A 25,087-nucleotide genomic window follows, 5' to 3' on the forward strand; every position below is an offset into this window, starting at 1 on the left:
AAAGGGGATATAAATATATCAATAACTTACAAACATAAATTAAACTTTCCACTGGAAGTTAAATTAATAGGTCGGCAGGGCCAGTAACATTAATCAGCATGTCATAGGAACAGACTAGCAAAAAATTCAACCGTCCCATTGCAAATATTAGGTTACAAAGTGCCTGTCCTGGGACTGTGGCTGAAAGAAGCTCTTAAGGTTGGTTTCTCCAAACAATCAGGAAAGAAGTACCAAAGCGGCGAAGATTTTTGGATGCTCTTTAGTTGTCCTCGCTCTCCTTTTTTTGATGTCCTGCAGGGATAGAATGGGGGGTGGGGGGATCAGTGCTGGAAGACACCTCCAGATACCGCCCTTTTGTATCAGGGAAGGCAATTTCAATTTTTTTTTAATGCAAATAGGCCTGGAGTACAAGTGCTATTCAGTGGTGAAATCTAAAATTTGTTACTACTGGTTCTGTGGGCGTGGCTTGGTGGTGGTGGGGTAATGTGACTGGGTGGGCGTGGCCAATTTTTTTTTTTTTACTTTTAAAACCATTTTTTCTACAACCTCTTCGGTGAAGAGGTTTTTAAAAAATGCTTTCAAAAGGCTCTGACGATCCCAGCTGAGTTGCTGGGCTTTTAAAAAAGCCTCTGCCGATCAGGCAACTCAGCTGGGATCATCAGAGGCATTTAAAAGAAAAAAAGGGTTTTTTTCTTTTAAAAGCCTTTGACAATCCCAGCTGAGCCGCACGATCATCAGAGGCTTTTTTTTAAAAAAAACTTTTAAAAGCATTTTTTCGGCCGAAGAGGCTGTAGAAAAAATGCTTTTAAAAGTAAAAAAAAGCCTTTGATGATTGGGCGGCTCAGCTGGGCATGGGGGGGCAGGGATTTTTGCTACCGGTTCTACGAACCACCTGCCTCCATCGCTACCGAATTGGGTGATCCGGTCCGAACCGGGAGCATTTCACCCCTGGTGCTATTGCTGGAAATCCTCAGGCACTCAACTGAACAGCAAGTTCGAGGATTCAGAGGTTTTTCTCTCCTTGGGGTTCATCCGAGATTCTAATCCTTCTTGTAAATTGTTTTTCCTTTCCCCAAACATGTTATTTATTTATTTATTTAGCATACGTCAATGTTACATTAGCCAGAAGACTGCACTGCTGATGCAGAGTAGTAGTTTTGACTGCCTGTGTTTGGTTCACACTCGGGTACTTCCCAAGGTGCACCACAGGAGGGCGACCTAACTCCACACCAGAAAGGAAGATGAGCAGCTTTCTTGCAGTATCATCCGCGGCCCTCACCTTTCACCAAAGCCACCTTACAAATGGGAATCGCAACTGGGAAGGTTCAGGGCCAGGGGGGATTTTAACTATACACATAAGTATAATAAGTATAATTTTATTTCTATACCGCCCTTCTCCCGAAGGACTCAGGGCGGTGTACAGCCTATTTAAAAACACAAGACAAACATCAATTAAAAATTTTAAATTATTAAATAAATTCGGCTCAATTTAAAACCCCAGAAATTTAAAATACCCCAATTTAAAATTATTATGTTGATAGCCCGGCCTGGCGGAACAACAGGGTCTTCAGTGCACAGCGAAATACCTGGAGGTCGGAGATCTTACGTATTTCCGGGGGCAGTTCATTCCACAGGGCTGGGGCTCCCACAGAGAAGGCCCTCCCCCTGGGTGTCACCAGCCAACATAACTTGGCCGATGGCACCCTGAGGAGACCCTCTCTGTGGGAACGGACTGGTCGGTGGGAGGCTATTGGTGGCAGAAGACGGTCTCGAAGGTACCTGGGTGAATGCTGATGAAGCGCTGATGACATGATGAAGCACTGGCTCAACTCCCCACTGAAGTGGTACCTATTTATCTACTCGCATAGAACATGCTTTCAAATTGCTAGGTGGGCAGAAGCTAAGGTGAATAATGGGAGTTCACCCTGCTATGCAGTGCTAGGACTCAAACAAAGACCATCTCCAGTGTTATTAAGCCACCGAGTCACCACGCTTCTACTCCCCAAACATAGAAAGTTGGAGTATAGATAGAATTCATATGGGATTTGTGCTGGATTTGTCCCCTGGGTTCTTTGGGGCTACATGATGTGACCCTGGGAAGTCTTATGAATGTGGTTTTGGTTACTGAAATTGGGAGAATGCACATAAATTGAGGGAATAAATACGTGAGACCCAATATACCCACCTTGTGTAAAACCAGGGTGATGCTCACATATCTTCGGGACCTTCCACGAACTGGCTCCTCGACTTGACCCTGCATTCTTAATTTTAATATTTCAAACTTAAACAAGAGCGAATTAGTTGACTGTCATGCAAAGAACCTGATTTCTGCATCACAATATGCAATATTTATATATAGTGTTTACAGGTTTACAACTATTTGTGCACCATCTCCCAGAGTCAATCTATGAGGGAAGTGTATGGTTTGTAAATAATACATACCAGAGGTAGGTTTCCGCAGGTTCTGACCAGTTCTGAAGAACTGGTAGCAGAAATTTTGAGTAATTCAGAGAACGGGTAGTAAACATTCTGACTGGTCCCGCCCACATCTATTCTCTGCTTCCCAATTCCCAGCTGATGGGGATTTTGCAGTAACCTTCCCCTGGAGTGGGATGGGAATGGAGATTTTACAGTATTTTTACTGCCATGCCCACCAAGCCACACCCACAGAACCGGTAGTAAAAAATTTTGAAACCCACCATTGATACATACATACATACATACATACATACATACATACATACATACATACCAGGGGTGGGTTCTAAATTTTTTTACTACCAGTTCTGTGGGCGTGGCTTATTTTGTGAGTGTGGCTTGGAGGGCATGTGACTAGGTGGTCGTGGCTAGCTGGTCAGAGTCATTTCTGGAAGGTCCTCACACTTACGACCAGTCCTCGCACTTACGACCCGACTCATTTGTTTGCTTTTAACACTGATCAGCTGTAGGACGGCCCTTTGAAGCCCCACGGCAAGAGTTTAAACAATTTTTTTGCCTCTAGTCATCAGCTGGGACTCAGGAGGCAGCAATAGATTGGGGGTGGGACCAAATAAAAGGTAAGAATAACATGGGGGCGTGGGGGGTGGGAGGGCGGGGGGGAGAACCGGTTCAGTGACGTCATATCGTCACCGCTACTGGCTCGGCCGAACCAGACCGAACCAGGAGGAACCCACCACTGATACATACATACATATATAAACAAATAAGCAAATAAATTCTAGTTTTATAGTTGGTTATACTGGCCCCGTGGGCAGGTACTTAACAAACATGTAAGCCCCTCTCTAGCAATCATTTTTATGAGCACACCCAAAACTCGTTCCAAATATTCTAATTGTATCATGAAGGCAGAGAGTTTGCATCTTGGGGTTGAGGATGGAAGCACCATAACACGAGCAGAAAACTCATGCGGGTTCACATGCAAATGGAAGTAGAGGCTGAGAAGAATGTGGGGCAAGATTTCAGATCAGCTTGTTTGGAAATTGTCCGGAAGGGGTGGGATGAAAGCAGATCCATCTCCCCAAGACCCTCCCGGTGGGAATTGAGGGAAACAGGAGGAACAAGATTACAAAGATATTTCCTTACTCATCCAGATCATCCCAGATGCCAGAAGAATGAAGACAGTCACAGCCACCAAGATGAGTCCTACATGGAGCCTCCTGTTGGCTAAAAGTAGAATAAAGTCTTCAGGGCAATTGTTGCTACCAAGATCCTCAGCTCAAGGACAGAGACTGGGCACTAGTTTTGGTACCTGGCACACCCAGAGGGTGCTCACTGCCAAGCAACTGTCATGAATTTCTCCCTAGTAGCTTTACGTCTGCCAAAGAGGGACCCATTGCTCCTAGGATCACAACTGTGGAAACCACAACCATGCCTGGCCTTGAACATAGGTGTGCCTTTCCCTCTCTGCCACCCTCTAGCGCAGAGGTCTTCAAACGTGGCAGCTTTAAGACTTGTGGACTTCAACTCCCAGAATTCTCCAGCCAGCATAGCATAGCTGGCTGGAGAATTCTGGGACTTGAAGTCCATAAGTCTTAAAGCTGTCACGTTTGAAGACCTCTGCTCTAGCGCATTTAAGCAAGGGTTAAGATGATGGAATCATCTTTTCTTCATTCACACGACACAAAAGCACGAATTACCTACAGGGGTAAAGTTCTATGGCTAAGACGACATGTGATTGCATAGTTTGTGGTTCAGGGGTGAAATGCTCCTGGTTCGGACCGGATCGCCTGATCCGGTAGCGATGGCGGTGCGTGGTTCGGAGAACCGGTAGCAAAAATCCCTGCCCACCTCCCCATGCCCAGCTGAGCCGCGCGATCATCAGAGGCTGTTTTTTTTACTTTTAAAAGCATTTTTTCCTGCAACCTCTTCGGCCGAAAAAATGCTTTTAAAAGTTTAAAAAACAGCCTCTGATGATCGCGTGGCTCAGCTGGGCATGGGGAGGTGGGCAGGGATTTTTGCTACCGGTTCTCCGAACAATGCACCGCAGCCGAAGAGGTTGTCGGGAAAAAAAATGCCTTTAAAAGCCTCTGGCGATCCCAGCTGAGTTGCCTGATCGTCAGAGGCTTCTAAAAGCATTTTTTTCTGCAACCTCTTAAGGTTGTAGAAAAAATGCTTTTAAAAGTTAAAAAAAAAAAAAGTTGGTCACGCCCACCCAGTCACATTACCCTCCACCACTAAGCCATGCCCACATAACTAGTAGTAACAAATTTTACATTTCACCACTGTTGTGGTTCAATACACCGTCAGACACAAATAGGTTGAGGTTGAGGGTGGGGACAATTACACCTGGTGAGCTAATTGTACTGTCTTTGCACCAAGGGTGAAGTTCCCTTTCTAATTGCCCAGTCCCTCAATCTCTCACCTGTTCTGACCTAGGCTTCCCCAAACCACGAAGCAGACTCCTTGTCCCAACAAAAAACCCATTTTAATAAGTTACTGTGAATTCTTCTCATTCACGTCCAGCAGAGTCTTTCAAGGGTGAATTTATAGTCACAGACCTTATCTGGCTTGGGGAGCTGCCAGGCCAATATCTTCAAAACTTGGCAAGGAGTCACGAACCAATTAAGCGAACTAATTGTCTCCTGCAAACTGCACTCCACTTTTGCTCCTCTTTTATTCCCTCTGGGAGGAGTCATTCATCGTCCACCTGTGGCCTTACTCCTGAGTCGACCCTTGTTCTTTAGCTGTTCCCTTCGTCTGGCAACTGCTCATGTGTACCCTGGGAACAGGCTCCAGCCGTTTGTTTGCCTCACTGATGTCTGACTCCGAAGGCAGCTGATAACTGGCATACCGCTCTGGCCCCTTCTCTGCCTCCAACGCAGCATCCTCATCAGAGCCTTCCCCAGATTTCAGGACTGGCCCATGTTCCTCCTCAACCTTCTCACTGTCCGAATCTGCTGCCAGCTCTGCTGGCCACTGGTGGGCCACAACATCACCAGGTTCCTTCATCCAAGCCAAGACCAAGGACGTCACAAGCCTAGAATGTTCTATGTGAGACAGGGATGTTTCCTACACTGCCTGCCAAGACCCGGGATGGTCCATCAGATTATTATTATTATTCGTTCTTTTCACCATGGGTGAAAATTCTTCTTTACCTACCCCAGTCTTGTAGTTTCTCATCAGGGTCCTCCTTCCAGGCCAAGACCAGGGGTTCCTGTAAGCTTTCATGCTGTATGTGGCAACTGAAGAGGTCCCTCTCCTTGGGGTCAATCTCAATGCTGAGCCAGACATAATAGGTCCCATCCGAGTTGGGGGCCACATTCCTAGGGATGGTCTCGTACTTGCAATCCTCTTCACCCCTCTTCCAGATGGCCTGGATCTCCTTGGGATAGAAGCCATAGGCCTGGCAGATGAGGATCTCCACCTTGTCACTGGCAGCCATGTGTGTCACCTTCCCCACTGGGGGCTCTGCAAAAACAGCAACAGCACACCTCACAGTATCTCTCCACAAATACCAAGACAATGCAACATCTGGAAGAAACTCACAACATTGCCTCCCTGCAACCCCTTCTTTCTTGAATCTGTGTGATCCTCAAGAGGTGGACCTTGATGTTCCATAAGTGTCAGTCCTGCTAGGTAGACCAGGCCAGAAAATCAATGACACAGAAAGGCTAAAACTACTTTTCCTGAAATTGGCTATAATAGTGTAATCTGATATACTGTGTACCCTTTTCCGTCTTATGTCCAAGTTCCTTCAAAGTATAATCAGTCTGTTGTAGACTTGAGGTATGTTTCACTTTTTGTTATCCAAGGATCATGCATATGTCCGTCAATGTTGCTGTACATCTCCACCCGGGACCACCCCAATGATGCCCTTGACGTGATGTCCTGGTACCTGGAAGCCATGCGGATCTGGATGGGAAGAAACAAGCTCAGACTCAACCCTCCAAAACCAAGTGGCTGTGGTTTCCGGCGTCCTGGTATAGCCAGCTGGCTCCATCGCTGACTATTGGGGGTGAGATTTGTCCCCCTCAGAGAGGGTTCACAACTTGGGCGTCCTTCTGGATGCACGGCTGTCTTTAGAAGATCATGTGACGGCTGTGGCTGTGGGGGCTTTTTATCAGGTTCGCCTGATTCACCAGTTGCATCCCTTTCTGGACCGGGACGCCTTGAGCACAGTCACTCATGCCCTCGTCACTTCCCGTCTGGACTACTGTAATGCTCTCTACATGGGGCTCCCCTTGAAGAGCACTCAGAGGCTCCAACTGGTCCAGAATGCAGCTGCACGGGTGATTATGGGAGCGACACGGCGCACCCATGTAACACCACTCCTGCGCGAGCTGCACTGGCTCCCGGTGGTCTTCCGGGTGCGATTCAAGGTGCTGGTTACCATCTTTAAAACGCTCCATGGCTTAGGACCTGGGTACTTACGAGATCGCCTGCTGCCACCGATAGCCTCCCATTGGCCAATATGCTCCCACAGAGAGGGACTCCTCAGGGTGCCGTCGGTCAAACAATGTCGACTGGCGACCCCCAGGGGGAGAGCCTTCTCTGTGGGGGCACCTGCCCTCTGGAATGAACTGCCCCCGGAGATTCGTATGATCCCTGACCTACGTACCTTTCACCAGGCCCTTAAGACTTTACTGTTTCAACAGGCTGGGCTGGCTTCAGAACGGATTTTAATGGGTGTTTTAGTTTTTAATATAGGGCCAAATTATTTAATATGTTTTGAACTGTTTTTTAAATTTTATGGATATACGTGTTTTATTGTGGCTCTGCACCACCCTGAGTCCCTCGGGAGAAGGGTGGTATAAAAATTTAAATAATAAATAAATAAATGTTACCTTCCTTACCTTCTACCCTATTAGTGTTGCATTATCAGTGATTGCATGACCTTGGTAGATGCCATATGCTAAATAAAATAAATTGCCTCCAGAAGTTGTGAATGCTCCAACACTGGAAGTTTTTAAGATGTTGCATAACCATTTGTCTGAAGTGGTGTAGAGTTTCCTGCCTAAGCAGGGGGTTGGACTATAAGATCTCCAAGGTCCCTTCCAACTCTGTTATTCTATTCTATTCTATTCTATTCTATTCTATTCTATTCTATTCTATTCTATTCTATTCTATTCTATTCTATTCTATTCTATTCTATTCTATTCTATTCTAAATCAATACGTACCTTCTACACAAGGTTTCCTTCCATGCAAGAATGATTTTTCCTCTCAAGGGGGACTACAGACCTCCTCCCATCCCACCAGCAGCATTCAAAAATCCAGCCAAGAAAATTATGTAGCTCTATTTCCCTGTGCTTACCTATGCTTTGCAGAGCTTCCTTACTGTAGGACAAGTAACTCTGCAACTGCTCACTACAGGTCTCCAAGTAGATTTTGTTTCTCTGGGACCACCCTGGGTCATCCTCCCACTTCTCCTTGACCTTCTGGGCCTGGGGCTGAGCAGTCACCCATCTGAGGGTCTCCTTGTCGAAGCTGATGAAGTCCATTCCGTTGTAGCCATAGTGCAAAAACCCTTCTTTTCTTCCGTCTTCCCTGAGCTCACAGCCCAAAATCGCCTGCCAGGTGTGAAGCCCTAAAAGAGAGAACAGAAGGACCAGATTCCTCCCCAAGCCCCCCACCCCCAAAAAAAGCTTATTATAGAGCCGTGATGGCGAACCTATGGCACACGTGCCACAGGTGGTATGCAAAGCCATATATGTGGGCACACGAGCGTTGCCCTAGCTGAGCTCCAGCGCACATGCGTGCACCGACCAGCTGATTTTTGGGCCTTCTAGTCCCACCGGAAGTCAGGAAATGGGCCATTTCCAGCCTCCTGGGGGGTAGGGAAAGCCATTTTTGCCCTCCCCAGACTCCTAGAAAGCTTCTGGAGCCTGGGGAGGGCAGAAAATGGGCCTACTGGGCCCACCGTACCATTTCATGCCAAAAGTGTGGGGAGTGTTGGGGGTCACGTGTGCATGCACGGGGGTGCAGGGTGAGGGAGCATTGAAATATGAGTGTGGGCAAGCATGTGCGTGACACCCCCCCCCCCCATGTTCCCCACGCTTTTGGCACACGATGGCAAAAAGGTTAGCTATCACTGTTATAGGGTCTCAGTCCGATTCTTTCCTCCTCCACACTCCATCCCTTCAGCAGAAGGAACCTTAAACCAGGGGTGGGCTTCAAAAATTTTAGCAAGGGGTCTCTGTCTGGTTGCTGGGTGGGCGTCGCCATGGTGGGCATGGCCATTGTGGGCGTGGCCTAGTTGGCATCCTGCACATGGAGTGGGGGCATTTTTGCCCTCCCTGGACTTCAGAGGCTTTCCTCGAGCCTCCTGGAGGGCAAAAACAGCCTCCCCAGGCTCCAGAGGCCCTCTGGAGGCGGGAAACTTCCAGTAGGTCCATTTTTCACCCTCCCCGAGCCTCCATACGGGCCCTGCACTTACCTGCATCCAAAACAGGCCCCATGGGGACTCCTGGGAGGGGCGGGGGTCAGCCAGGAATGGGATTTGGGGGTTATCCGAACTGCACAGAATCTTAGCTAGAGGTTCTCCCGAACCCCTGCAAACCCCCAACAGCCCACCCCTGGCTTAAACTCTTGGCCTCCATGTTCTACAACAGGGAGAAAAGTGAAGAGTGCCTACACCAAACTTTCCACATATCATGCAACGGCCAGTATTTTGGATTAAGGAAAATAATCTGGAGTTTTTCTTTCCTGCAGAGGAAAACCATCTCACCACCATCTCCTTTCAGCGCTGGAGGCCAAAAAAGGGGGAAAAAACAAAAATGCTCCATTTTGTAGCCTGTGGTTGGCTATATGGTCACTTCTCCCTTCCTTGTGAGATGGGGATATGTTTCTCCCTCCCCCCCCACCATTCATTTCTCCCTTGGAATAATCAGAGTCAACTGGAGGAAGAAACAAAAGACAAAGCAACCTCCATTTTGCCGTACGCTCCTCAATTCATCTCGGAAGACTTGCTCAGCGACCAGCAACATCTCATTCCCTTCTTTCCATTGGTTGGGATCTTCCTTCTCCACCTTCTCCATCCAGGACACCAGAGGCTCCACCTTCCTGGTGTGGCTGTCATAGCGAGCGATGGGTTGGTCATCCAGGTAAGCCTTGGAGAAGACCTGGGGCAGCCCCTGGTTGGGCTCTGATGCTTGCAGGTAGGAATACCACAGGGTATTCCTATCTGCAAGGGAGCCTGGGAAGGAAGAAGAGAGAAGGGTCCAATTAGGAGTGTGCAGCCCCAGCCCATCCTCATTGCATCGTCACACAGAAAACCCCCCATTCGTCCATCGGCGAAAAAATATTGGGCAAGTATAAAAAAGTGGTTAGAGGAGATGGTAACACTACAAATAGACCTAAAACCAGAACTGTTTTTACTAGGCCTACTATTGGAGAAATACAATAAAAGAATTCAATATTTAATGTTACAGGTAATAACAGTGGCTAGAATTACGTATGCACAAAATTGGAAATATGGAAGTATACCCACAGTGGAACTGGTAATAAAGAAAATGTTAAACTGCACTGAAATGGACAGGTTAACAATGGAAATTAAAGACAAAGGAGAAAAGGAGTGTTACCTGATTTGGGAACTATGGTACAATTGGCTAGTCAACAGATGCAAAGGTTAGAAAATGGATGATGAAAGAGGATCAATAAGTTAGAAATATATATATATATATATATATATATATATATATATATATATATATGTAGGTCTTTGGTTATTCGGGTCTTCTCCCACGTAAAATTGGAAGTGTCTTGGTGACGTTTCGATGAAGTCTCATTCGTCATCTTCAGGCTGGTGTTCTCGGCTTCGTGCTTCCAGGAGCAATGTGAGATCGCAGCTGTCTCTTCCTTTTAACTGCTAGTGGGGGTGTGAGCTGATTGGGTGGGAACTTGGCTGTGTTCTGATTGGGTGGAGGTGTGTTCTGATTGGTTAGGGGCTTGGCTGTGCTCTGATTGGATGGGGGGTTGGTTGTGCTCTGATTGGCTGGGGGTGTGTTCTGTTTGGGTGGGGGCTTGGTTGTACAACCAACTTCCCTTCCTGGATGTCTTAGTCTACAGAAAACCCAATGGCTCCCTAGGACACACTATCTACCAGAAGAAAACACACACAAACCACTATCTGCATGCACTCTCACACCACCACCCTGCCCAGATCAACTCTGTAGCCAAGACACTCATTTCCAGAACAAAATGCTTAGCTGACGAACAACACCTAAAAACTGAACTATACACTGACGTACTAACATCCAATGGATTCCAAAGAAATAAGATCACCAACCTAATCCAAAAAGAAACCCCCACTAAAATCCAAGACAGAGAACAAGAAAACGGCAAAGCCCTCCTCCCATACATAAAAGGCACCACAGACAGAATAAGCAAAATCCTCCACAAAATAACATCAAGACAGCATTCTGCACAAACCGAAAAATATCCACCATCCTAAGGAACCCCAAAGACAAAATTGAGTTAGAAAATCAAGGAGTATATGAAATCCCATGCACCGCCTGCCCCACCACATACATCAGACAAACCAACAGACAAATAAGTGCACACATAGAAGAACACAAGAACTCAGTCAGAAAAGAGGAACCAACTTCTTCCCTGGTCCAACACCTTAAAGCCACAGGACATGATATTGACTTTAAAAAGACCAGAACTATCGCCAAAACTGAACACTTTAACAACAGAATAATCAGAGAAGCCATCGAGATAGAAAAACGCCCACACAGCATGAACAAACGAGACGATACCTCCCGCCTACCAGCCATTTGGAAACCCGCCCTTATTGACAAACGAGTCCCTAACACGACGAATGACACCAGACCCACACTCACAAGAGCCACACAGGATGTCACCACCACACATCCACGCAGAAAGCAGACTCAAACCCACACTGATAATGAGCCACGACCAAGGACCAGAAGCCAGACCGCAACTGCATCATTAGCCACTTTAAACCCCTCCAATCCATACATGAAGCAGACTGACACCCACCATGAAGAGCTCGCACGGCCACAAACACGAAGCCAAACAACAACAACGCAGCTCACCAGCTCAAATCCCCCTGCAACTCAGACTAAGCTGAGCACAACCAAGCTCCCACCCAAACAGAACACACCCCCAGCCAATCAGAGCACAACCAACCCCCCATCCAATCAGAGCACAGCCAAGCCCCTAACCAATCAGAACACACCTCCACCCAATCAGAACACAGCCAAGTTCCCACCCAATCAGCTCACACCCCCACTAGCAGTTAAAAGGAAGAGACAGCTGCGATCTCACATTGCTCCTGGAAGCACGAAGCCGAGAACACCAGCCTGAAGATGACGAATGAGACTTCGTCGAAACGTCGCCAAGACACTTCCAATTTTACGTGGGAGAAGACCCGAATAACCAAAGACCTACATACAAACACCTGCGAAAACCTGAGAAAACAAATATATATATATATATATATATATATATATATATATATATATATATATATATATATGTGTGTGTGTTTTTCTTCTAGCCAGGTTTTCCCTACGTAGCCAAGGTTTTTTTGTAGCTCCAGCTCAGTAGAATCTCATCTACTCGGTTCTGGGCTTTAAGAAAATTGATACTATGCCTTTACAGGGAGGAGATGGGTGTGGCCTACTGATGAAAGCTAACGAGCTAGAAATGGATCTATTTAGGTCTCCCACCTAGCAGTGAGAGCTTGCTAGGTGTTAGAAAAGAAAAAAGCCCAGAACCGAGTAGATGAGATTCTACTGAGCTGGAGCTACAAAAAAACCTTGGCTACGTAGGGAAAACCTGGCTAGAAGAAAAACACACATAGACCCTACGAAGAAGTAAGAAAATTGATATATATATATATATATATATATATATATATATATATATATATATATATATATATATATATATATATATATATATATATATATGTTTTCTCAGGTTAAAAAAGACATATATATGTCTTTTTTCCTTTTTCATAGGCTTTTATGTGCATATTCTTTCTAGCCAGGTTTTACCTACATAAACTAAGTTGTTCTACAGCCCTGGTTCTGTGAAATCTGTGATGAATGAGATTTCACAGAACCAGAGCTGTAGAACAACTTAGTTCCTCTTGGCTTCTAGGTGCTCACTTAGAAAGGATTTTTTAAAATGACCATCAGAGCATTAGAATTTCCTATATTATTATAACACGCTCTGATGCTAATTAGTTAGACGTTCTACTCTCCCTCCCAACTTGAAAATAACTGGAGAGAATGGGATAGCATAGGACAGGCTTCTGTGGGGCAAGCCTCATGGAGAGAAGGGGCTAGAAAGCCTGAGGGAGACGTTTCTGTGGGGCAAGGCTAAGGGAGAGAAGGGGATAGGATAGGGGAGGTTTCAAGCTGTAAGTGTCGATTTATCAAGCCCGATCACATAGTTTCGTAGCAAAGCACAGGGATCCAGCTAGTATAGGTATAAAACTATATAGAGGAATATGTATTGTATATAGAAGAATATGTATTGTAAGCAATATTGGTACTAGATTGTACATAATTGCAAATCAAAATATATAGAGTGATAAATGTATAGAGAAGTTGTTGCAAAATTGAAATTGCGATGTAAAATGAAGGAAAATGTACAATAAAAAATATGATTAAAAAAGAAAAGAAAAGAGAACCCCCAAGAGAAGCCCTTCAATCTATTCCTATTGGGTGGGAGCAGAGGTGGGTTTCAGCAGGTTCTGACCAGTTCTGGAGAACCCGTAGCAGAAATTTTGAGTAGTTCAGAAAACCGGTAAATACCACCTCTGACTGGCCCCGCCCCCATCTATTCTCTGCCTCCGGAGTCCCAGTTGATCGGGAGGAAATGGGGATTTTGCAGTAACCTTCCCCTGGAGTGGGGAGAGAATGGAGACTTTACAGTATCCTTCCCCTGCCACGGCCACCAAGCCACACCCACCAAGCCATGCCATGCCCACCAAGCCACACCCACAGAACCGGTAGTAAAAAAATTTGAAACCCACCACTGTGTAGGAGACTTCCAGTGGGGGAAAAATGGTGAATTGACTCTACGTTGAGCTATTGACTTTAGTAGCTGGAACTGTAAAGTGTACACTAGGCCAGCACTTTAGTTAGTTAGAAAGTGCTGACTCATGCATGAGGCAATCTACACTGTGATTGGTCGCTGTAAGTATAAAGGGGGAGTTTCCCTTTTTCCCCACCTTTTTTCTTCTGTGTATTCTGTATACGCTTTAATTTACCTCATGATGTTCCTGTGTTCCTGACTATTTTGTGTGTTTTTTTCCTTTCTGGATGATAATGACTGCTGTAAATGTTAAATATATTTATATAGCAACAGCACTTATATGTACCGCTTCACGGTGCTTTGCAGCCCTCTCTAAGTGGGGCTGTAAAGCACTGTGAAGCAGTACATATAAGTGTACAGAGTCAGCATATTGCCCCCCACAATCAGGTCCTCATTTTACCAACCTTGGAAGGATGGAAGGCTGAGTCAACCTTGAGCCGGTCAAGGTCGAACTCCTAGCAGTTGGCAGAATTAGCCTGCAGTACTGCATTCTAACCACTGCACCACCACAGATAGATGATAGATAGCAATAGCAATAGCACTTAGATTTATACACCGCTTCACAGTGCTTTACAGCCCCTTCTAAGGGGTTTACAGAGTCAGCATATTATTGCCCCCAACAATCTGGATCCACATTTTACCTACCTCAGTCAGGATCGAACTCTGGAAGTCAGCAGAATTAGCCTGCAGTACTGCAATCTAACCACTGTGTTGCCACGGCTCTTTTATATATATATAGCCATAGTACTTAGACTTATATACCACTTCGCAGTGCTTTGACAGCCCTCTCTAAGTGGTGTACAGAGTCAGCATATTGCCCCCCCACAATCAGGGTCCCCATTTTACCGACTTTGGAAGGATGGAAGGCTGAGTCAACCTTCAGCCGGTCAGGATCGAACCCCTGGCAGTCGGCAGAATTAGCCTGCAGTACTGCAGTCTAACCACTGCGCCACGGCAGATAGATGATAGATAGATAGCAATAGCACTTAGATTTATATACCACTTCACAGTGCTTTTACAGCCCTCTCTAAGCGGTTTACAGAGTCAGCCTATTGCCCCCAACAATCTAGGTCCTCATATATATATAATACACTACAAGTTTGTGTCAATGTCTCCAACTTCATCTGGACAGCTGCTGCATAATTCCTTGACACTCTACAACTGATTTGGGTCTCAGACACAACCCTTCTAAGTAAAAGAATTCTCTGGATTTAAGGAGAACTTTGGAAATTGACCCGCTTATTATTATTATTATTATTATTATTATTATTATTATTATTATTATTATTATTATTCATATTTCTATACTGCCCACTCTCTGAGGACTCTGGGCGGCTTACACCAAAGACAGTATACTAAGTAGCATATTGCCCCCAACAATCTGGGTCCTCATTTTACCCACCTTGGAAGGATGGAAGGCTGAGTCAACCTTGAGCCGGTGAGATTTGATCCGCTGATCTGCTGAACTAGCAGTCAGCTGAAGTAGCTGCAGAACTGCACTCTAACCACTGCGCCACCTCGGCTCATACTCAGCTTATCCACTGAACAGCTGCTCCTTGTAAGAAGGCAGCAAAACAAAGGTTTGTACAGTTGGCTAGTGAGTCAAGCTGATGAGAGGCGGATCTTACATCTAAGTTTGCAGCTCTGGAGTAACAGTACAGGTACTCCTAAACTTACAACCAGTCATTTAATGAAGCTAAAAGTTACAACAGCATTGAAAAAGTGTGACTTAACCATTGCAACACCCCCATGGTCAGGGGGTCAAAATTTGGATCACTGGCAACGGGCTCATATTTATGACGGTTACAGTGTCCCGAGATCCCCTTTTGCGACCTCGTGACAAGTAAAGTCAACGGGGAAGGCAGAGTCAACAACTGTGTTACTAATGTAGCAACTGCAGTGATTCACTTAACAATTGGGACAAGACAAGTTGTAAAAGGTGCTTTAAATTACAGGCTGCCCATTTCCAAGGGTTGGTTACTGAACCTGTCCTAGCTCTTACTTTAGTACATCCAGGATTTGTGAGTCCAAACTGAGGTTAGCCAGTGTACAATATCCATTCTTTTTTTTTTTTTTTTTTTGGTGTTACACATAATGAGCCCTGGGATTTCTACTCATGAGACCACCAGTGCAACGTATCTTTCTTTACTGGGCAACTGGGCAGCATTATTTGTGAGTCACAGTCAGGGCTTGGGTTTTGGATATCACTTTTCTTGTTATCTCTTCAAGTGAGGGAATTGCCTGAGGGGGATTGCCCCCTCCCCCATGGAATTAGCAGGGAGATAAGACTCCTTGGGCTTTTAGTGCAACAGAGCAAAAATCAACCTAGGAGAAGCTTTGTGTGGAGGTAAGTGAAGGGAATAGTTTCAGTCTAATTCTGAATGGTGTGTCTCTCTGTGTGTGCATGTGTATGCAGCTACTTTTACAATACAGGCAATACCAACATTTTGGACATATTTCTCTCCCACCAGACAGACATCTAAAGTGTACATAACTTGCTATGGCAACCACTCCCAAATACAATTCTTACAATAAACTGATTACAATATAAATGAGACAAGAAAGAAAACCTTACAATGAATTTCCACCCTCCCCATAGTCTTTCCAGCTGTCTTCTGGGAATTGAAAAGAGTCTTTCGGTCTTTACTTGTACATCTCAGGGTCTTTTCTTTCATGTCTGCTGGGTAGCATGCTTGGTGGTAAGGCTGGTCAGTCAGCTTGGGAAGGTCTGCTCCACTCTGGTTGCTGTGCTGACTTTCAGTGGAGGCTGGATTCAAACCCAATTCCTGGTTCAAACAGATGGAAGGTCTCCTCTGGAGGCAGCATCTGGATCCATGTGCTCTGCTTCCACAGTCGCAGAGTCATCTGTGCAGGGCTGAAAGACATGAGAACAGGGTCCCCTCCCCTCTTTTGTGGGTAATCTTCCCAGGAAAGGCATTGTAACAGGATTAGAGATGGGGGGTGGTGGTGGTAGATAGCTTACAGGCAGAGTTTGAAAAGAAACAACACAACAGTATTGCAGTTACTAAACAGATAATGCAGTTTCAACAAAATGGAGACACAACAGATAAGAAAAACTGGATTCACATGCTTCAGGAAAGAGATGAACAGGTAAACCCATTTAAACACATACAGTAAATGCAAGACTGATTTTTTTTCTTGTTAATGCACTTAAAACGTTTCCTCATAAACTTGAGTTGTTACTTTAAGATACAGAGAGGGAAGGAGAAAAAAAACCAGAAATAGAATGTCTCCTTACTCTGTTTTTGTTGGCCAGACAAATACAGGGCAAAGGCTCTTTCTTTCTTTCTTTCTTTTTTCTCTCCTCTCTCTCTCCCATTTTTCATTGTTTCAACTTTTTTTTTCTTTTCTAACAATTTAAAATTCTTGTCTCTAGAGATCAGATACATTTTACAGTTACAATTACCTCGAGGGCGCACAAAGACTTAGACACACACACATAAAAACAAGGAAGACAAAGAGAAGAAAGCAGAATTCTGAGATTTACACACACACTGATCATTCCCGCCATAAATCTCAGTTAAATTAGGGAAGGCACAAATCTTAAACATACCACGTGGTTGCATAGAAGACAGAGAGACAAACAAACAAAACAAACAAACAAAACAAACAAAAACCCCAACATTCCTATTTATATATTTCCCTTTTCTTTTAAGTACCTTTATTTAGCCAAATTTGTCTCCTGGTGTTATCTCTTAGCAGAGCCCACTTTTGACACAATTTTCCCGCTCGTTTCCGATCCATGCCATTTAAAATGGGCATCCACCTGGCGTCCCAGGCCTCGAGCACTTCTTCCAATCGGGGTTCCTGCCACCCGCGAACTACCACTACCCATGACCCTGTCTTTTTGCCTGAAGGATCACTTCGGGATTTTTAATTGTCTTGGGCTAAATTATTTAATTTGGTTTCTAACTTTTGTATTCATGTATTTTATTTTGTGCCTGTTCACTGGCCTAATTTTCTCCCCTTTCTTTTAAATTTTTAAATTGGAATTTTAATTTGTTTTAAATTATTGGGATTTTTAATTGTCTTGGGCTAAATTATTTAATTAAGTTTCTAACTTTTGTATTCATGTATTTTATTTTGTGCCTGTTCACCGCCCTGAGTCCTTCGGGAGTAGGGCGGTATATAAATTTAATAAAACAAACAAACAAAACAAAAGACAAGAAGCAATGGACGGAAACTAACCAAGGAGAGAAGTAACCTGAACTAAAGAGAAATTTCCTAACGTTAAGAACAATTAACCTGTGGAACGGCTTACCTTCAGAAATTGCGGGCGCTCCATCACGGAGGTTTTTCACAAGAGAGTGGGCAGCCATTTGTCTGAAATGATAGAGGGTCTTCGGACTGAGCAGGGGGTTGGACTAGAGAACCTCCAACTCTCATATTCTATGATCTTCCTCTCTAGCCAATAACTGTTCCACATACTTAATTTTGTTTTTCTTCTCCAACCTTTCTCTCCATCTGCTCCATTTCGCACAGGTAGTTTCTCCTCCTCTCCTTCTCCCTATTTCATCAGGCCAGGAGCAAGTCCAGGGGTGAAATGCTCCCGGTTCGGACCGGATCGCCAGATCCGGTAGTGATGGAGGCAGGTGGTTCGGAGAACCGGTAGCAAAAATCCCTGCCCCCCCCCCCCCATGCTCAGCTGAACCGCGCAATCATCAGAGGCTTTTTTTTTTAACTTTTAAAATCATTTTTACTTCGGCTGAAAAAATGTTTTTAAAAGTTAAAAAAAAAACCTCTGATGATCGCGCGGCTCAGCTGGGATCTTCAGAGCCTTTTAAAAGCATTTTTTTCTATTACCTCTTTGGCCGAAGAGGATGTTAAAAAAAAAAATGCTTTTAAAAGGCTCTGACGATCCCAGCTGAGTTGCCTGATCGTCAGAGGCTTTTTTTTCTTTTAAAAGCAAAAAAAAATGCTGAAGAGGTTGTAGAAAATGTTTTTAAAAGAAAAAAAAAAGTTGGCCACGCCCACCCAGTCACATTACCCACCACCACCAAGCCATGCCCACAGAATCGGTAGTAACAAATTTTACATTTCACCACTGAGCAAGTCTCCCAACAACTCCCATGTAACACCGCTCCTGCGTGAGCTGCACTGGCTCCCGGTGGTCTTCCGGGTGCGCTTCAAGGTGTTGGTTATCACCTTTAAAGCGCTCCATGGCATAGGGCCTAGCTATCTTCGAGACCGCCTGCTGCCACCGACGACCTCCCATCGACCCGTGCGCTCCCATAGAGAGGGCCTCCTCGGGGTGCCATCAGCCAAACAGTGCAGGCTGGTGACCCCCAGGGGGAGGGCCTTCTCTGTGGGGGCACCTACCCTCTGGAATCAATTGCCCCCAGAGATAAGGAGAATCCAAGACCTCGGTGCCTTCCGCCGTGCCCTTAAAATCTTCCTTTTCCAGCAAGCCGGGCTGGCCTAATTTTTTTAAGTGTTTTTAATTGTTTTGTTTATCGTTTTTAATTAATGGGGCCAAATTTATATATATTTTTAATTGTATTTTAATATTTGTACTTGATGTTTTTACTTGGCTGTTCACCGCCCTGAGTCCTCAGGGAGAAGGGCGGTATACAAATTCAAAATAAAATAAAATAAAAATAAAATAAAACTGAGAAGGAGTCCCACGCAGGACACTAGTCCTCAATACCTATATGCCAGGCTGGACTAGGCAACCATCCCGGCCCCCAACCAACTCATCTCATCAGACTTCATGCAGCCCAGTTACTACCCCCCCCCCTTTTTTTGTCTCTTTGTTTGTTGACCTTCAGCAGCACAACTACAGGTACACCAATAGTAATATTATTACTCTTATTGTTGTTGTTCTCGTTACTATTAATCTTTGATTCAATTCCCAGTCTAAGACTGGGAAAAAATTTAACAGTTCAAGTCCTAACCAAGGACCTAAGAGCTGTTAAGGTAGCGTCTGGATATATAAGCAATTCCAAGGTTTTATTTATTTATTTGTTTTGCAAAGTCAGACTATTCAGCTCTAATGCGTTCAAAATTTCAGTGTATCTAAGCAGGGTGGATTTGCTTTAAATCGAGTGGATTTAAATCACAATTTAAACCATGATTTAAATCACTAGTAAAAAGGCTTGATTTAAATCAACTCGATTTAAATCGTAATTTTTAAAGAGCAACTGTCATCTCTGCTACTCCTTTGACCCGCTGTTGACTCACCGATCGTCCCAGTGCTGCAGAATATACAGCCTCGTGCTACATAACTAAGCTCCATTTCACGCTGAATAAACTAAATTATTTATGTATCTTAAATAGAAAACTATCTTACGATAGATTTTTACCCCCAAAGTTTTTTAATAAAATAAATTTGATAAAAATCAAAAAAAAATCCAATTTAAATAAAAAAAATCCGATTTAAATTAAAAAAAATCTGATTTTTTTTTGATTTTAAAAAAAAAATCATTGATTTTTATCCACCCTGGTATCTAGGCAGCCCCTTGGGTATTGCTCCAAGGGCTCCTATTCCTATTGGTACAACCATTGATTTCTTCCTCCACAATCACTTGACTTCAATTTGCAAGACACGATATTATGATTATTATTGCGGTTACGATTTAGCTACTTACAGCCACAGCACCCCAGCAGGATGACCAAGGTGCCTCCTGTTGTCAAGCCCATTAGGGCCGGCGTGCAGAGTCACAGATGCCAGACAGTGGAGTGTTTTATACTGCAGGGAAATCAAACATTTGCCTAGGCCCCACCCTCCCAAAAAAAGAGGGGGGCCAAAATATCCAGGCTGACTGGGCTCAGTCCCCCGGTGGGAGGAGCTCCGTGCTTCTTTTCAGCTCCTGGATTTTCACCTTCCTGCCTTTGTTCTTTGGCTGACCCTTTCCTTGCTCGTCCCGCCCCATTGGCTGTTTGCTGATGATGCAAAGGAACCGGATTTTTGGGGGGGGGCAGGAGGAATGATTCTTCTAAAGTTATTAAAGAGCACCAGTGAAGGGCTTTGAGACTTCCCAAGTGATCAATCGTGCTTCTTGCTGTTGTATATGTTTTGGAGGGGACTGTGGGTCTTATAGTGTAATGATGATGATGTTATCCATCTTATAGGACAATGATGATGGATGATGATGGATAACATCATCATCATCGTCATCCCATAAGAACCACAGGCGATTCTATGGTCCAGGGTCTCTCTACATCTTCCGATCTTGTACACTTCTTTAAGTTGCTCTGTCCTCTGGCTGGTGATGGTAGGCTGCTCACTTGTCACATGCATAGTTGCCTGGCTCGTAACCAAGGAAGGGTGAATCAGCCTTCAAGGGAGCAAACTGAGCCCGCCTCCCCCTATTGTTGATAGACTCACACATTGGAAACAGTAGAGAAAGCTTGCCCTATGCTGAACAAGGAGCCAGAAGAAACAGAGAACGGAGCTCACACCGGACGGCATGAAACAGACCCACATCTGCCAACAATAAAAGTTTGTTAAGCACTTTGACTGATCCTAATCCTGACTTGCCTGACTAGGTGGCTCAGTGGCTAAGACACTGAGCTTGTCGATCAGAAAGGTCGGCAGTTCGGCGGTTCGAATCCCTAGTACAGGTCTCTTGCGTGAGCAGGGGGTTGGACCAGATGACCTCCAAGGTCCCTTCCAACTCTGTTACTGATTGAGATCTTTCCCATCAGAAGGAATCAGAAGGATTCCTGCCTTACATTTGAAGCATTAACACTGATTTTTTTAAAAAAAAAAAAAATATTGAATGTGTAGGTCCCCTCATTGGGATGACAACAGGGAGAGCTACAAATGAATCCTTTGAAATGCAACTCCAAGAGATATTTCACTGAGTTTGAAGGATAAAGGATTCCAAGAAGAAGCGGGAAGTTAGTTTTGTTGCAGGGATCCCTGGGTGAAATCACACACACACACACACACACACACACACACACACACACACAATTTTCCAAAAGGCAACAGGACTTCCTTGTTTTATTTTTTCCTTTGGAAACATTTGGTCGCCACAATATAAAAATGTTGAGCTCCCGTTGCTTGTCCCAGCTTCTGCCAACCTAGCAGTTCGAAAGCACGTAAAAAAAGGCAAGTAGAAAAATAGGGACCACCTTTGGTGGGAAGGTAACAGCGCTCCGTGCGCCTTTAGTGTTGAGTCATGCCAGCCACATGACCACGGAGACGTCTTCGGACAGCGCTGGCTCTTCGGCTTTGAAATGGAGATGAGCACTGCCCCCTATAGTCGGGAATAACTAGCACATACCTTTACCTTTAGAGATCCAAAGTTGCTGTCCAGGTGCTGAAATTCTGGAAAAGAGACTTCTCGTTTAACAATGGTCCACTTCCTTTTCTCTGGTGGCTTTAATGTATTTGATGTATTTTTGCTTGTACTTTCTTACCCTTTTCTATTTTGGGGGTGGAAGGGGGGGCGGAGGAAGGCTCGAGTTTGGGCACAGCCACGTGACAGAACCGGCACGGAGGAACGCTCGACAGTGTGCGGATTATTCTTCCTTTTCTCTCTCTCAAAAAAAATTCAAACGTCACTTTATTAACATTGTGACGCAGTTAAGTGTATAAATTACCTACTGGAGGAAAAGTTATTAAACGGGACTCAGCCCAGCACAAAGACATCGAGGGAGTTTTTCGAATTAACATTAACAGGGACCTTGGAGGTCATCTAGTCTAACCCCCTGCTCACGCAGGAGAACTATACTAGGGATTCGAACCTGCCGGCCTAAATGTTTCTGCCCACCTTCCTCTCCCTCCTGCAAACTGCAAGTCCTGTGAGGCTTCCCTGGCTCTCTCGCCCCCAAGAGCAAGAGGGGCGCCGGGCAGGAAGGCACCCTCCCCATGTCAGCGGCCGCCAAGTACCACCAAATCTGAAGCCGCCGCTTCCCTGCCCTGCATCCTCCAGCTCATCGCCGGCCTCTCCTTCTGGTCCCGCCCATCCAGATTCTGGGCGTGGTCGAGAACCAATTAAACCCCTCAAATGGAGCGTCTTCGCTTTGGAGCGACTCCGGATTCGCCCCGGGAAGACAGCGACTAAGGCCCCTTTGATGGCAAAGCCGAAAGAAAAAGGAGGCAGGAAGGCGTTTGTCTGAAATGGTCAGATAGGGTTTCCTGCTTGAGCCGGGGGTTGGACTAGAAGACCTCCAAGGTCCCTTCCAACTCTGTTATTCTATATTCTAAATGGCTTAGAGTGACAGGAAGAAAGAAAGGAGAGAGGGAGAAGAAAGAAAGATGAAAAAGAAAAAGAAAGAAAGAAGGAAGGAAGGAAGGAAGGAAGGAAGGAAGGAAGGAAGGAAGGAAGGAAAGAAAGAAAGAAAGAAAGAAAGAAAGAAAGAAAGAAAGAAAGAAAGAAAGAAAGAAAGGGTGGGTGGGAAGAAAGGAAGGAAGGAAAGGAAAGAGAAAGAAAGGAAGGTAGATAGATAAAGAGAGAGAGAGAGATTAGATAGATTAGATAGAGATAGATAGATAGATATAGATAAAGAGATAGACAGATAAAGATATAGATGATAGAGATAGATAAAGATAGATGATAGATAGATAGATAGATAGATAGATAGATAGATAGATAGATAGATAGATTATATATATATATATATAGAGAGAGAGAGAGAGAGAGAGAGAGAGAGAGAGAGAGAGGGAGGGAGGGAGAGAGAGAGGGAGGGAGGGAGGGAGGGAGAGGGAGAGAGAGAGACATATCCATCCATGGGCGAAGAAAAGACGTTGGGCAGATGGTGAGTTCCTGAAGCGGTAAACCCTCAACTTCCGCCTTGTACACTGGATTTAACCACTTTTGCTGAAAAGGCGAACCGGTGAAGAGCAACTCCGCCTCCCATTAATAGAAAGCGCTGAGAAGAAGGGCGGGGCAAGAGCAACGCCTGGACTTTTCGGGGGGGGGGGGGTGGGGGGGGGACGGGCGAAAGATTCCAAAGGGCGGGGCGATGGAGATCCGATTGGGAGGGCGGAGCGTGAGATCGGTTTAGCAGCCAGACGGACGGGCGCTCGGAGATCGGCGTTTGCTCTTTGTTTTAGCTCGCTCGCTCCGGTTCGTCGTGGGCATTTCGGAGCTTTGCCGGCCTCGATCAGGATGGGCTGAGTTAAGGGTTTTTCCCCCCCACGCGCGCACACGCTCCGGGTTCGTCTCGGGTGTTTCTTCTCCGATCTCCGTTTGGGTCCCGAATAATATTGAATCTTGCATAGGGTCTTGTTGCATAACTTCTCAAGGAGAGCTCCAACCTAGAACGAAGGAGAAACTTCCTGACAGTGAGAATAATGAGCCAGACTTCCATAATGTATTCACCTGATTCAGGGCCGGATTTAGATGAAAAGAGGCCCTAGGCTATTCCACTTATGAGGCCCTTTCACCTATAGTGAAAGTGTAATTTTAATTTTGCTAACAATTTGAATGTAGACCCCTCTTGATCTTGAGGCCCCCTCTTGATCTTGAGGCCCTAGGCTGAAGCCTAGTTAGCCTATAGGAAAATCCGGCCCTGACCTGATTTGATCTGGCAGGTTTAGAGCACTCCGGGCTCCTTCAATGAAACAACACTGTCGTCTCTCAGGATCCAGGAAAGGGTAGCAGAGCCTGCTCCCCTGGAGTGAGGTTCTCCCCCTCTCAAGGTTTGAATAGCCACCGCCTACTGATCCTTTGAAGCAGGGGTCTCCAACCTTGGCAACTTTACTTGTGGACTTCAACTCCCAGAATTCCTCAGCCAGCGCATGCGCTGGTTGAGGAATTCTGGGAGTTGAAGTCCACAAGTCGTAAAGTTGCCAAGGTTGGAGACACCTCTTTGAAAGACACTGAAGACGTGGTTCTTCACTCAGGCTTTGGCAAGTGTGATAGCTGCATCTGCTGCTGCTTCCCCTCCCTCCTGTCCCTCCTCCTCCCACTCCTCCTCCTCCTCCTCTCCTTCCCTTTCTCTTCCTCCCCCTCCTTCTCCTTCTCCCCTCCTCTATGTTTATCTCTCTTTTTCCCCCCTTGTTTTTGTTGTGTTCTTTGTTTTAATATTTTTAACCATTTGTAAACCATTTTAGCCGTTTGTAACCCATTCAGAGTTGTTGGGAGTCAGGTGGCATAAACATTTAAAACAATGTCTTATTTTTTTTTAATTGTATATTCTTTTTTATTATTAAAATTTGTAGTTTTATTATAACACATATATGACATTTACACAACATACAACATATAGGTATCTGATCATTTTTAAGCGTTGTTTCATAGTGGTCTTCCATTTGTTACTTTGTTTCTTTTCCCCATGTCCTCTTTTTTTTCTCTTTCTTCTTTTTCCCCCCATTATCCTGTGGCTATCTCCTCGCATGCATTGTATCTGTATATTCTGGATATAGTTCCACCCAGTATTTTGTTTTTGGCCATAAATAAAACCTGCTTTTTTGCAAACCTCGTCTTGAGTCTCTCTCTTTGGCATTCTGGTGACTCAAGTATATTTTGGGACCTTACACTATTATAGAAAAGTAAAAAAAATGTGATTTGATGTTAATGCCTTATTTTACTGTAACAGAAAAAGTCGGAAGTCGATGCTTCTTTTTCTTTCCCCCCCCCCCATCTTTCCTCATTTCTCTT

At 45.0% G+C, this 25,087-nt stretch overlaps 1 protein-coding gene across 1 annotated transcript; it reads right to left on the bottom strand.

Moving 5' to 3' along the window:
• Positions 1-236: 236 nt before the first annotated feature.
• LOC139309282 (zinc-alpha-2-glycoprotein-like) lies at positions 237-17,851 on the bottom strand. The gene is made up of 7 exons (XM_070933337.1): positions 17,794-17,851; positions 9,364-9,633; positions 7,753-8,025; positions 5,599-5,907; positions 3,583-3,663; positions 2,186-2,261; positions 237-291 (listed from the first exon to the last, which is right to left on the bottom strand). The coding sequence occupies exons 1-6, from the start codon at positions 17,849-17,851 to the stop codon at positions 2,209-2,211; spliced, it is 1,044 nt and encodes a 347-aa protein (XP_070789438.1). The 3' UTR covers positions 237-291; positions 2,186-2,208.
• Positions 17,852-25,087: the final 7,236 nt, after the last annotated feature.

Source organism: Pituophis catenifer, unplaced genomic scaffold, assembly GCF_029215685.1.
Source record: "Pituophis catenifer annectens isolate HBS135680 unplaced genomic scaffold, rPitCat1.0.hap2 SCAF_2, whole genome shotgun sequence".
Lineage (NCBI taxonomy): Eukaryota > Metazoa > Chordata > Lepidosauria > Squamata > Colubridae > Pituophis > Pituophis catenifer.